The sequence below is a fragment of the Danio rerio genome, chromosome 9 (assembly GCF_049306965.1).
Source record: "Danio rerio strain Tuebingen ecotype United States chromosome 9, GRCz12tu, whole genome shotgun sequence".
Classification (NCBI taxonomy): domain Eukaryota; kingdom Metazoa; phylum Chordata; class Actinopteri; order Cypriniformes; family Danionidae; genus Danio; species Danio rerio.
This window is the reverse complement of record NC_133184.1, coordinates 1,151,819-1,166,437: the sequence shown is the minus strand read 5'-3', so window position 1 is coordinate 1,166,437 and position 14,619 is coordinate 1,151,819. Positions and strand designations below refer to the sequence as shown.

The 14,619-nt window shown below is 39.8% G+C and overlaps 1 protein-coding gene across 1 annotated transcript; it reads right to left on the bottom strand.

The window, feature by feature from the left end:
• Positions 1-418: 418 nt before the first annotated feature.
• On the bottom strand, positions 419-14,561 carry stk24a (serine/threonine kinase 24a (STE20 homolog, yeast)). Its single transcript, NM_001110451.1, is given in 11 exon segments — positions 419-642; positions 3,203-3,333; positions 5,267-5,335; positions 5,564-5,687; positions 5,769-5,911; positions 7,492-7,677; positions 8,074-8,231; positions 8,364-8,472; positions 10,370-10,426; positions 11,290-11,520; positions 14,504-14,561. Coding segments are annotated over 11 exon segments (1,248 nt in total). The 5' UTR covers positions 14,525-14,561; the 3' UTR covers positions 419-623.
• Positions 14,562-14,619: the final 58 nt, after the last annotated feature.

Here is a 14,619-nt window from a genome sequence, read left to right as displayed (position 1 = left end):
TGTTTTGCCAAAATGAGAGTAGTGTTCCTAGACATATCAGCCTAGAAAATAACAAGTTTTGATTTTTCGTTGGACTTAGTACATGATTTAACTCGAGAAGAGTCAAGCTTTAAATAGGAATAATATCAAAACTCCTTTTAAATGAGTCGCTAATGGTCTAATCTGATTCAATGGTTTATGCTAAGCTAAGCTAAAAGTGCTTTGACCAGACCTGGAGATCGGCACACAAAACTCTAGGTGAGTTGTGAAATTAGCCTTTTAAGTAGGTTTGTCCTTTAATGATGAGGCTTTTATTTATATTGGTGTTTAGGCTTCAACGTTCATTAAGATTACCAGCAAAATATTATTAAACTCTATTTGTTAAGGGAGTACATGCTCTAAACTCTACAGTAAAAAAAGTAAACACAGACAATGATACTTAAGTTGTCAAATCATTTCATATGATTGTTGTGCAATCTCCAGTCCACATTCATAAGCTATGTACACACAAAGCAACTACCTGAGATTGTAAAATCAAAACTCCACCATAATAAAAACACACTATGCTACATCTCAGCATTCAGCCTTTCAGATATCACACACGCACACACACACACTCACAGAGAAAGAGTCTTCAGGTAGAGTCAGTGATGAGAGGAAAACCTGTCAGGCAGAAAACACACATCAGACTCAGGCCAGCGCACACACGGGCAGTTCATTTACATTTACATGTAGTCATTTAGCAGATGCTTTTTCCCAAAGCTAATTACAACTGAGGAGACATTCAGCAAATCAACATGGAGGCAATACATACAAGAAGTGCTATTTCAGAGTGTCTTAAAAAATCATACATTTCAAAAACTACATTTTAGGCCTTAAAAAGTCTTAAATTGACTGAAATATTGTGTTGTAGGTCTTAAATCACTTTAAACAGGTCTTAATTTTCCTTTGTCCGTGTAAATCTATCTAATCAGGCCAGCCACAATCCATCTCAATAAAATGTTTAACAAAAAAACTGTATGGGGCTCAATTTTAATGATCTAGGCGCAAAGTCTAAAGCTCATGGTGCAAAAGCATTAAGAGCGTTTTATTGATGGGAAATACGATCTGCGCCCGGCGCATGGTCTAACAGGGCTGTGCTTATTAATGAGTTCTGGGTGTGTTTTGAGCATAACATGCATTAAACCAATCAGAGTCTCGTCTCTTATTCCCTTTAAGAGTCAGTTGCATCACTACATGGTGCATTTGCTATTTACATGGTGAACCTTGTAAGTGTAAAAACTGAACACTATTGAGAAAACAGTTAAACAGAGCATCTGCAGCGCGAGGATAAAGAACAAGCCTCCTCCATTCAGCCACTTTACTTTTACTCTTTACTCTGGTGGAGTGAGGAAACGGTGGAAACTCCCTCCACTGAACACATCCATTAGCCCACATATTTAATTTCCTTTGTTAAGCGCAAAGATTGTTGCAAAACTATTTATAAATTCAGTTCTAATCTCCAGCAAAAGAATAAACGAACAATAATAATGAAGTGTGGTCAGAAAACTGAGTTATATCCAAACATACGTCCTGTTCTTACGTCCCTTATGGTGATGCAGACGTCTCCAAAACCCCACAGGTGGATAAATCTACACTTGTGTTGTTTAAAACAGATATAAATATGCATATAATCGATAATACTGCTAATAATGATGATATACAGATGCAGATTGTCATGAATGATGTCTATTTCAGTTCCTCAGAATAGCAAAGCGCCAACAGTGCGCCTTAACACACCTCCTTTACAAAGTGGCGCAAAATGTGAAAATTACAGCTGCGCTGGTCTGAAAAACAACAACAAATCACACTAAACATGTCTTGCTCATTATTGCGCCGGGTGTTTGATAAGGTTTAATCATCTTCCCTACAAAAAAATGTTTAAAGGTTCTTAATGTATTTCTCTTTTTATAACTAGACTAATTAAAAACAAAAGAAACTTTATGCTGATAAAAAAAATCTTACATATTGACACATTATTTTAAATATGTGCATAAAAATAACTAAATTGGATTTTTTTTTTATTGAAAAGAAAAATCTTTTCCATTGACCCAACCAGGTCTTAAAAAATAAAACTCCTTACCATTTACTCCTACACTAAAAAAATGCTGGGTTACACACAATTAATTTGTGCTGGAACAAACTGGAGGAATTCAATTAACTTATTAGTTTTTACAAATTTAAGTAGATTGAACATAAAACAATGAAGTTGTCCCAAAAAACCCTCAAGAATTGTGTTGTTTCAGCTCATTTTAGATAAGTCGATTAAACAAACAGCAAACATCATTTTTTGAGTGTATAATTTGTATAAAAAGTCTGAAATTTCATTCATAATGGTCTTAAAAAGTCTTAAATTTGATGGAATTATGAAAACGGTAGAAACCCTGTAATTGTACAAGCCAACTGTTAGTGCTCAGAGAACTCAATGCTAGACCAGGGCTGCCCAAACCTTTTATAAAGGGCCAAAACCCAAACTTGATTGAGGGCTGTGGGGCTCAAAGTTGAAAATATCAAACCGCATTGCATTAAATTTGCTCATTTGTTTGCTTATTATTTAAAAATAAAACAAAAAACATTGCTTCAAAATGGTTAACGTTTTATAATCATCTTATTATAGTAAAAACATAAACAATCGCATTTACACCTCAATGGAGCTCTATACTGATTACACTAGTCGAGCTGCGCCTGCCTTTGCCTTGATTTGCTCACCGATGTCTTGTGCATCTGTCGAGTGACAGTATTTACATTTTAAAAGTCTGATTCAAATGAAACATTTCATTTTAGTTGGCTTTTTTGTAGCTCCTCCATTAAACAAAAAAGCAAAAGGGTATACATTAAATTGGAAATGACGATCTCTGTCTAAGACATTCGCCCCAACCAACTCCATCATCGCCACCTCTCTTTTCAGATGGGACGGTGGGCCAAACCAAAGGTTACCATGGGCCAACTTTGGCCCTCGGGTTCTTCTTTGGGCATCTAGACTAAAGGAATGTTTTAGTTTTTTTTTTTTTTTTGAGAGGAATGTAAAAAGTGTTTCTACGGGTGGTTTGTTAAGCCCACTCATCTGTGTGAGGCACACTTCATAAATGCATGTGTTTTTTTTGTAAGAATGTGTCTGGTGCCGTGTCAGAGAAATGAAAGTGTGTGTGTTTTCTACAGTTCAGCCTGGGTTTTGTCGGTATACCTCTTTAATCTCTGAATCACCCCTGTCACCATAGAGTCTGTGATCCCGGGACATGTCTCTTCAGCCAGCAGCATGGCCTGCTTCAGTTCGTCCAACACCCCCGGCTTATAAACACCCCGCTTCTGCTTCAGCTGACAGAACAACACACACATGCATCATAATGTTTGAAGAGGTCAAATGTCAGTCTGACTGCAGTAAAACTGCAAATGTTTTGTGTAACCTACTACAGCCTCAAAAAGTTAAGTGGAAATGCCAAGATGCACATATGAGGCAAATGTTTAATCCGATAAGAAAACAATTGCATAAACTACAATGGAAACATGGTGAAGCAGTGGCGCAGCAGGTAGTGCTGTCGCCTCACAGCAAGAAGGTCGCTGGTTAAAACCTCGGCTCAGTTGGCCTTTCTGTGTGGAGTTTGCATGTTCTCCCACCCTGCTCCGGTTTCCCCCACAGTTCAAAGACATGCAGTACAGGTGAATTGGGAAGGCTAAATTGTCCGTAGTGTATGAGTGTGTGTGTGAATGTGTGTGGATGTTTCCCAGAGATGGGTTGCGGCTGGAAGGGCATCTGCTGCGTAAAAACTTGCTGGATGAGTTGGCGGTTCATTCCGCTGTGGCGACCCCGGATTAATAAAGGGACTAAGCCAACAAGAAAATGAATGAATGAACAATGGAAACACATTCACAGATTAAATTCCAGCATCAAAAAAGCTGACTGCTGATTGTAAAAGGCCTCAGGCCTCTGTCAGTCCGTCACCACAGCGCTTCAGTATTATTATTATTCCCTCCAGAACTGTCTTGAGCATCAGTCTGCTCCCACGTCTCCAAAAGCCACCGCATTCACCGTGTTCTTTGCGTTTCGTCTTCATTTTCTGAGGCGCAGCTCATACATTAGAGAGGAAAGACACCACAGTGGCTGCGTTATTCCTATTTTAATGCACATTTTGGGATACTGCATTAAAAACTGGATGGAAATGCCAAAATGTGCATACTTTTAAAAAAATGTGCATTAAAAAAATTATCTGAACTAGTTGAATAAACTTTATATCTGATAAGAAAAATGTGCATAAACTACGACAGAGACACATTCAACGAATAAATAGATTTTGCTTCAACAGATCATGTGATAACAAAAGTCACAGGTATGTTTGTGTGGACGATGAGGTCCGAACATTTTTAGATGTTATATAAGAGAAAGAAGTGGCAACCATCCTTGATGGAAAACATTAACAGAAAGTGTAAGGTTGTTGGTAGATCGGATATGGTTGCGGCCTGGAAATTAACGAGAATTATTTATATTATTTATTACATTTCCCATTCATTGTATTTTATTAACGTCTACCCTAACACTAAACCCAACCATCACAGTAACATAAAAACAGTAGTTGTACCGAGTATTATTAATGCTATCTGTTAAATTACCCAATGGATTGTATTTTCTAATGACTGCGCCCACCCCAACTCTGAACCCAACCGTCACAGTACTGTAAAAATATTCATTATTGTCATACAGTGTCATAAAATAGACTGCTATATTAATGTGCATATCACACTTCCGGCCGGCCGTGAATCCTATCTAGACTTTACCAAAGCGCAAATCTTCCAAGAAGCACGAGCGGAGAGGATTTCCTGGCTTCAAATGCAAGATTACATGACTGTGCACATTGCGTTTCGGCTAGTTCTGAGACACAAGTAAGTTATTGTATATGAAAAAAGACCTTCTCATAACGCAGCAACTTCCAATTTTTTTTTTGATATTTGGCACCAGTTTATCAGGAAGATGTTTTTTTTTCTTGCACTTGAATGGAAATGATGGTTCATTCGCAAATGTTTTATGCTATTTTCCAGTTTTGCGCATAAATTTAATTCACATCTTTGAATGGAAACATGACTCGTAGCTTCTCCTACCGCACTAAACTACATTTCTCCGTCTGATATTTGCTCCAGTTTATCAGGAAGTGATGACTTCCATCATTGGATGGATTTATTCACTAATGTTTTATGCAATATTCCGGTTTAAGTTTAATTCACATCTTTGGATGGAGAGTTGGAATCAAACACTTACCTCTGCAAACAACGGGGACATAATAGAGGACATGCTCTGGGACGGAGAATGCTTCGGCCTGTCTGGAACCTAAACAACCAAAGACAGACGGATGTATTTATACAAAGTGTATCACTTCCACAATACTACTATCTATGCCAAAATGCATCAGACCTCTTTGTGTTCATTAACATTCATGCACAATCTCTTTAAAGGTGACTTCTAAGATCATTTTTAGTGCATAAATAAAACTATTCCAGGCTCCAGCTTTTATCCTTTATATTCAATGCATTGACACAGGTAGACCCCATTCCTCACCTTTTTCGGTTTGTTTTCTACAGGCTTCAAGACTCTATTGGGTTCCTGGATGGGTTTACTTTCTGTGATGGTGTTAAAGATCCAGTCATCATTCACAGACTCTCCAGATGCTTCTTCTTCATCTCTGAGAACATGTACATGCAACATTTCTCAGTACTTTATTCTAATATGTCTGTATCTTAGGTGATTTTAGTTTTATGCTTACGAGTCGGAATCAGAGCTGGACTCATCTCGGGCCTGTTTCAGTTTCCATTTCTTGTACTTGTCAATGAGATCCATCAGGTATGAGGTCTTCTTGGAATATCGAACGATAAGTTTGTGTTTCAAAAGCTCTTTAGCTGTTGGCCTCTGACAGAAACAACAAAAACATGATGTCATTTCATTGTAGATGACTGTATATTAGTGCTAGGAAGTTCTTTACGCCCCATTCACACGGGGCATCATCGTCAACGCTTTCCATTCACTTTGAATGGGTGACGTCAGGCGTTGCCGAACTGCATTGTGGATCCGTCGGCGCCGCTTCAGAGGCGTTGCTCGCTGCAGAAGTTGGGACTAGCTCAACTTTTCAAGCGCCGATGGAAGCGTCAGCCAATCAGATCGCTGTATGCAAATACACCAGCTAGACAGTGGTCTATTGCTGACTGAATTTCATTGGCTGAAGCTGCTATGACGTTCGCTTCAGACACGCCTTCAGTCAAGCGTTGACGCTGAAGCCCCGTGTGAATGGTGCGTCAGGATTACTTGAAAATGACAATCAAGTGGTTTTGATCATGGCTGGAGCTAAACAGAACATTGAACATTGTTGCTATTCATGTATAAATCAAATGATTATATATTAGAGGTCCTCGATCCTGCTTTAGCACACTTTGTTTGTGCATTCCCATTGACTTTGTGTGTAACTTACTCAATTCCGCATAATAGCATAAGGCTTTTATCGCTGCCTGGTGATTCCTCATACCCTTGACCTTGCATCACTATATGTTATTGTGCTTTTTTATTTATTTATATTTAAATGAAGACAGGAAAAATTTATTAAAATATACCTGAGTACAGGCATGGACCTGGCCTTAAAGCAGGGCTGCCAAAAGTTTCTGGAGGGCCACTACCCTGCACAGTTTAGTTCCAAGAAACAAGAAGCCCTCCAGAAACTCCAAAAAGAGTTTGACACCTGTGCCTTAAAGAGTCCCAAGTTCCCCAGATCTCAATCTAACCGATCGTCTGTGATCGGTTCAATCTACAGCCACTCCACCTAGCAGTCTACATCATTTGAAGGACCTGTGGCTAATATCTTGGTGCCAGATATAACAGGACACCTTTATAGAGATCTTGTAGAGTCCGTGACTTGATGGGTTGACACTAATATGCATCTGCTAAATGGTCTACTTCTTCAAATCCAATCATCTTTGTGCAAAGCTCAGTTTAGTTCTAGCCCCAATCAAAGACGTGTGCAAGCTAAATAAAGTAGGAGTTTAGGAACAATACATGTAGTTGTGACCATGATTTGAGCTAAACTTTTTGATCCAATAACCCTTCAGGGTTACATTTGAGTAACTCTGCTATATCAAGAGGTGTCCAGTCTTAGTTCTTGGGTTCTTTTTCCAAGGGTGTCCAATCCTACTTCTTGAGGGCTACTTTCCTGTAAATAGTAGCTATGACTTACTCTAAGAGACTTGCCTGGAGGTTTCCATGGATTTGCCTGTTTAGATGTGTTTAATTTGGCTTGAACTCGACTCTGATAAATCAAGAGATGTCCAGTCTGGCTTCTAGGGTCCTCTTTCCAGCAGAGTTGAGTTCAAGCCTAATTAAACACATCTAAACAAGAGAATCCCTGGAAACCTCAAGGCAAGTGTGTTGGAGCACTCTCAGGAAAGTAGACCTCAAGAAGTGGGATTGGACTTCCCTTTGTTAAATAGTTAGGCAACACTTACAAAGTTGGGGTCTTTATTGAGACAGGCATCTACAAACTCCTTAAGAGCTTTGTTGTAGTTTCCCTCCAGTGTGGGAGGATTTTCCTTGGGGATGAGAAATAACACCTTCATGGGGTGAAGATCAGAGTGGGGCGGCTCTCCTTTAGCCAGCTCGATTGCAGTTATTCCCAATGACCAGATATCTGCCTGCAAAACACACAAACACCTCAGAACATGACCCAGTGGTTCTTTCTGATGACCCAAAAGTTGTGAACATAAGTCATTGCTTTTATCAAGGTCGGATGATTTACAAATCACATATGGATAAAAACTCTGGATGGGAGTGAGGTGTTATATTCCTCGAGGACTACCCTTTTGCAATTTAGCTTTTAGCTATAAGTCCATACACACCTGAACTGAATAATCAAGGTGATGTGATTGCTAAAGAATACCAGAGATGTGTGTCAGAGCAGAACTAGAACTGAAGTCTCCAGTAAGGTAGCATCCCAGAGGAAGAGTTGCCTACTCCTTGTCTACATGCTAAACCAAGCCAGGCTGTGATTACAATTTCGTTACAGACATAACACGATGAGCAAATCTGACCTTTGAGTCGTACTCTGACTGTTTAATGACTTCTGGTGCCATCCAGAATGGTGTGCCCACAAATGTGTTCCTCTTGATCTGTGTGTCTGTGAGTTGCCCAGCCACACCAAAATCTGCTAGCTTTACATCACCCTGCTCTGACAACAGGACATTAGCAGCTAGAGAAAAACACAAACACACACCAGCTGTGTTGATTTGGTCTTTCAGAACAGGAAACTGTTTCCTTGAACAGCTGGAGATCATTTTAAATCCAGTTGAAATGTGCAGATACCACGTCATGTCACAAATACCTTTAATATCTCTGTGAATTTTCTTCTCAGAGTGTAGGTAATCCAGACCCTTCAGGATCTCTCGGAGGATGGTGGCAATGTGGGTCTCATCAAGGGCCCCAGGTCCCAGCTGTAGATCAAGAAACATGTTAGATCTGTTAGAGAATCTCCTTAAATGTGTAGGATCCCAATCCTAAACCTCTGGACAAACACACCTAAACACCCTAGGCCAGGAGTGCCTTTCCTATTCCTAGAAATCTAACTTCCTGCAGATTTCAGCTGCAACCTTAATCAAACACACCCTTCTCTAATTAGCAAGTGTTCCTTCAGATCTGACTTAGTTTTAGTTTTAATTGATCAGGGATGGAGCTGAATTCTCTAGTAAGGTAGATCCCAGGAACTGGACTGGCCACCCCTGCCCTAGGCAAATCCTACTGATTTCTAGGCATAGCCAACTCTGCTCCTGAAGCAGAGTTTAGATTCAAACCAAATTAAAATACCAGAAGGGGCTAATCAGATTGTTAATAATATAGGCAGGTGTGTTGGAGCAGGGTTGAATTAAATCTGCAGAAAAGAGGTACTCTAGGACACTAGATCAGGGATGGGCAACTTTGGTCCTGGAAGGTTAGTGTCCTGCAGAGTTTTGCTCTAACACTAATCAAACACACCTGAACAAGCTAATCAGTGTGTTCAACATCTGCTGGCAAATAGCTTCTGGCAGGTGCGTTTGATTAGGGTTGGAGCTAATCCCTCCAGGACCTAAGTTGCCCTTGCCTGCATTAGATCCACTTAACCTCAGATTTTAGCTCTAACCCTAATTAGACACACCTGAACCTGCTAACCACTGTCTTCGGGATCATTAGACATTCACAGGTAGGTGGCTTTTATTTAAGTTGAAGCTAAACTTTACAGCACCATTGACCCTCAAGGGCAAAGTTTGAGGAATGCTGCTCTAGGAGCAAGGTTAGCCACCCCTGTTATTTTGCTTTGAACAAGTTCACTTCATCAGCATGTCACCTGTATTAGATGTAATATCTGCCTAAAATAGAAACATAAGTCCTAAAACTAAAAATGAGCATTTTAGACCAGAGCTTCTGCCTCCTAGCCTGGGGATTGCTTTTACAACTTTACATTTTGAATATCTTCTTTATTAGACACAACTATTTCAGGTCTTGCCATCTCTTAAAATTAGCTGATGAGTTGAATCAGGTGTTAGATAAGAGATACATAAACAAATGTTGTGCAGCAGGGGTCACCAAATGTATTCCTGGATGCAAATGTAAACAAACTTAGATCTTAATAGATATACTTGAAACTTCCAGGCAGGTGTGTTGAGAGAACCTGGAACTAAACTCTGGTCTGACACAGGCCCTCCAGAATCGAGCTTGGTTGCCCTGCTTATGGATGGTCAGCAGGCAGCCTTGAGAAACACTGATTTAGATTAGGGACTTTGCCAGCTGAAATTAAAGTCTAAATAAGTGTTTTACAAATCTATTGTGAAGAACCCAGATCAGTACCAATTTTGGACAGTATTATTCTAACACTTTAGAGAAGGGATGAGCAAACTCAGTACTGGAGGTCCAGTGTCCTGAAGAGTTTAGCTCCAACTCTAATCAAACACACTTGAACAAGCTAATCAAGGTCTAACTACTTGAAACTTGTATTTCAAGGTATATTGGGGGAATTTGGAGCTAAACCCTGGTCTGACACCAGCCCTCAAGGATAGACCTTGGCAACTCCTGTTATGGATGGTCGTCATGCAGTCTTGAGGATCACTGATTTAGATTGGGGTCTTTGTCAGCTGAAATCTAAGGTCCAAATGAGTGCTTTAGACATCTGTTGTGAAGAACCCAATTCAGTATCATCCTAACACTTTAGAAACTACAAGAGCTAAATTAAGCATGTTTAACAATCATGTTTATGATAATTGGTTGTTTTTAATAACACATCTTCAACTTGTAATTGGTTTATCACAACAAGAAACAGACTTCATGAACCCTTGATAGTAAAGTTTGGGAAAATCTTACCAAATCCAGAGCTGAGCCCCCTCCTAAATATTCCATGATGATCCATAGTTTTGTGTCCTGCAAAAAACATAACAACATAAGCTCCACTTTGGACGGGGTTTCCACAGCTCATTCTTGTATTTTTGTATGATAAGCAACATTGATTTCTAAAACATTCTCTCTCAAACAGGGGTTTCTTGTCGTTGAGGTCTGGTGTCCTGCAGAATTTAGCTGCAACCAAACCCTGAACCAGCTAATCAAGCTCTTATTAGGTAAACTATTAACCTCATGACATGTGTATTGAAGTAAGTCAGAGCTCAAATTTGCAGGATGTTGTCCCTCCAGGTTTTCCAAGAACATGCGCAAATCCCAGCGCTAAATTACATGCTTTTTATGTAGCGCCATTCATCCATCCAGATGTTCCTATTAGCTGTGAATGATATTAGATCACAAAACGGGATTCAGGAAAACTGGAAACAACTCTCTCCCAATCTCCAGCCAACTTTCTGTGGGGCCGTTTGTCTAATGGGGAAATGTTCCTGCTCAAAGTGTGAAGCGGTGATAGAAGGAGCAACTGTGCAACTCAAACACTGGCTGAATGCCACATGGGGTGAAGACGGAGTTAACTTAACATTAGTATCATCAGAAAGTAAACTCGTATTTGCATATAGTAAAATACAATTTTCTTCATTATATAGACACGGAAAATGTAATGTGCATATGCAATTGGATGAATGATGGGATCAACTGCATGCTCCCATAACATCACAGATCATGACATCCTAAGCCCGGCAGACACCAAGTGAATGTCAAAGAACTATTGGTGACAAAAACTGACTGCGTTGACGTCAGCTGCGTGTGGTTCGGTCTGATGAAGCAGGGCTTGGACACATGAAACAGACAACTGAAACTACTCCAGCCTTCCAGCACACAGGTCTCACCTTCAGGTAAGAGCCAAAGTATTTGGTGATGAAGAGGCTGTCGCACTGGCTCAGGACTGTGATCTCCTGTTGGATGTCCTCCACCTCATCTTCAGCCTCTTCCAGGTCAATGATCTTAATAGCGACCACCTTTTGTGTGCGATTGTCAATGCCTTTGAAAACCTCTCCAAAAGATCCCTTCCCGATCCGCTCAAGCTTTGTGAACAGCTTCTCCGGGTCCAACTTCAAATTCTACAAAAGAAAAGAAGTGGGATATATTATTCCTTAAAAATTACTTGTGTAATCAGAAAGGACGTCAATCTGCTGGTAAAGGAAGATCACAAATCGGGTAATTGAATAGTGCAAGGACGACATCAAAACCAGACAGAAAGAATTTATAATGGGTTTCCTTTGAGATTTTACTTTAGGGATTATACAGTGTGTTACTGTGGTAAACATAACTTGACAATACTTAAACCTTTTGGATATTGTACACTCTCAGAAATAAAGGTACGAGAGCTGTCACTGGGGTGGTACCTTTTCAAATGGTACACATGTGTGCTTAAAGAGTGCATATTGGTACCTCAAAAGTATATATTAATACCTAAACATTTTAAGAGGTACACTTTTGTACTTTTAATGTAATAATTTGAACCCTTGAGGTATAATATGGACCTTTTAGGCACAAATATGTACCTTTTAAAAAGGTACCACCCCAGTGACAGCTCTCGTGCCTTTATTTTTGAGAGTGTAGGTATATGTATTTTAGAAAATGTGTGATTTAAGGAGTAGCTAGTTAAGTATGTTTGGGTGCAAGCTTGTGTAGTTTATGTTATATTGTAGTGTTCAAGTGTCATTGCGTTATGTTTACCACAAAACTTTTTATTTTTATTATAGTACCATTGCAAAATTTAGAGAAAACTGATGTTTGATAATCCTTCCCCATTCTGCCATAATTCCTGCTCTACTATATATGCATCTCATCTTTTTGCCGATAAAAGTCTGACATACACTACATATAGAAACATAGTGCATCAAATTTTCAACTCCCTCACAATAATGACCAGCAGTATACCTGAAGAAGGATCTTTTCTGTCTGATTTTTGCTCATATTGTAAAGTTCTGGCAGAGTCAAACAGAGTTCAACCCTGTCAATGAAGTCCCTCTGTCCTAATGTCCTAATTGTGATTTTGAAGGGCTTGAATATTTGGGTCATATATGTTCAATTAATGCAGATGGCAGGTGCGTTCTGCTTTCCAAAAGGCAGTGCGGGTAACTCAAACAAGCCAAACGGAGTTTAACATTTATAAAGCCTTTGTCAATACAGAACTCTCAACACAGGACAATGACAATAATGACTCTCTCTGACTTTTGCCCATGTTGTACAGACCAAAACATTCTGGCATAGTCTTCAGCCCTTTCCTTAAAGCTCCACTGTCTTGCAAAGTTAATTTCCAACCTCTTAAAACCCATCTGCCAATGACTTTCAAGTGATTCTGACGGGCTTAAATATTTAGGTTATATGTTTGATTAAGATAGGAGCTCTGCAGAACAGTGAATCACTAGAAGTATTGAAGATCTACTTGCAAGGTGCATAGAGTGGCACTCAATCATTGGTAGTTTTAGGACTTTCATTCAAACAATCACAACAATTCTCAATGTCAAATTAGCAGGTCTAGTCCCGTGAAATGCTTTAACATGGCAGGTGCGTTCTGCTTTCCGAAAGGCGGTACGGAAAACACGAACAAGCCGAATGGAGTTTCAAACTCAAAGATTTCCAAGTCTGAAATGAAGTCACAAGCTTGACTGATTTATGTTTTGACAATAGGGAACTCTCAGCACAAGACAATGACACGCACATTATGACTCCATAAATGTTCAAGCTAACTGTGCTGAATCAGAGCAGATACACGGCTAATCTAATCTCTCATAATGTACGTCATTGACGATAAACACAGGCACTGCCTCTCCACTAACAATGGCACTTTGGCCATCAGATGTTATGAGGATCTAGGAAGAAAACACTTGGGACTGAATATATACACTATAAACTTGTGGGTGGTTTCAACCTAAAGTTGGGGAAAATGTGGACAACTTCAATGACGGCTCTTTTTTTTTTAAACAAAACCCAACAGAAGCCCTGTCATGCTAAGAAATGCTTATTGTGTGATAAATTGTCACACAAATTGTTGCGATAAGCAATATTGTAGTCATTTTGAGATGATTATATAACAGCATAATAATGCAAATAGACTTAAACACTTTAAATAGGTATTCTTAAGGTTATTCAAATGCTATAATTTAATGTTAAAGAGGTAAATGTCTTATAATATATATATTTTTTTATTAAATGTCCTGTAGGTAAATGTCCAGTTATAAGGTTTGACACCGGTGAGGTAGAATGTAAGTGTCGTAAATTGGCTTTGCAATAGCAAAGATTCTTCATTCATTAATTTTCATCCGCTTTTCTAGGGCTGGGTCGCGGGGGAGCAGTCTCAGGTGAGAACCGCAGACCTCCCTCTCCCCAGACACTTCCTCCAGCTCCTTTGGGGAGATTGCGAGATGTTCCAAAGCTAGCCGAGAGAGATAGTCCCTTCAGCGTGTCCTGGGTCTTAACCGAGGCCTCCTCCTGGTAGGACATGGCTGGAACACCTCCCTAGGTAGGTGTCCTGGAGTTATCCAAAACAGATGCTTGATCCACTTCAGCTGGCTTCTCTTGATGTGGAGGAGAAGCGGCTCTACTCTGAGCTTCTCACCCTATCTATCCTGCCACCCTGTGAAGGAAACTCATTTCAGCCGCTTGTATCCGAGATCTTGTCCTTTCAGTCATGACCCAAAGCTCATAACTATAGGCGTGAGCGGAATTGTAGATTGACACAGCACAAGCTGTTGGTCATTTCCAAGTATGGCACGACAAGTCGATTTGTGAATTATTCTGACAAGTCTACAAAACAGTTGGATTTTTCAATATTGCATCCAACTTTCCAGTTAAAACAACTCAGCAATTAAAAACATCTGGAAAAATATAGAAAAACAAATCCTTACAGTGGAAAAACTCAATGTAATTCATTTTAATCCAATGAAGAAAGAATGCAATGCTTTCACAAATATTACCCTCACACACACACACACACACACACACACACACACACACACACACACACACACACACACACACACACACACACACACACACACACACACACACACACACACACACACACACACACACTACCTGTGGTCCTTTAGTGTTCATGATGGCTGCTCCTTCCTGAATGTGCGCTTGCACTCGTGTGTTAGTCAGTCCATCAGGACGGGTTATCATGTGGGTGTAACGGGGCGGTGGTAAAT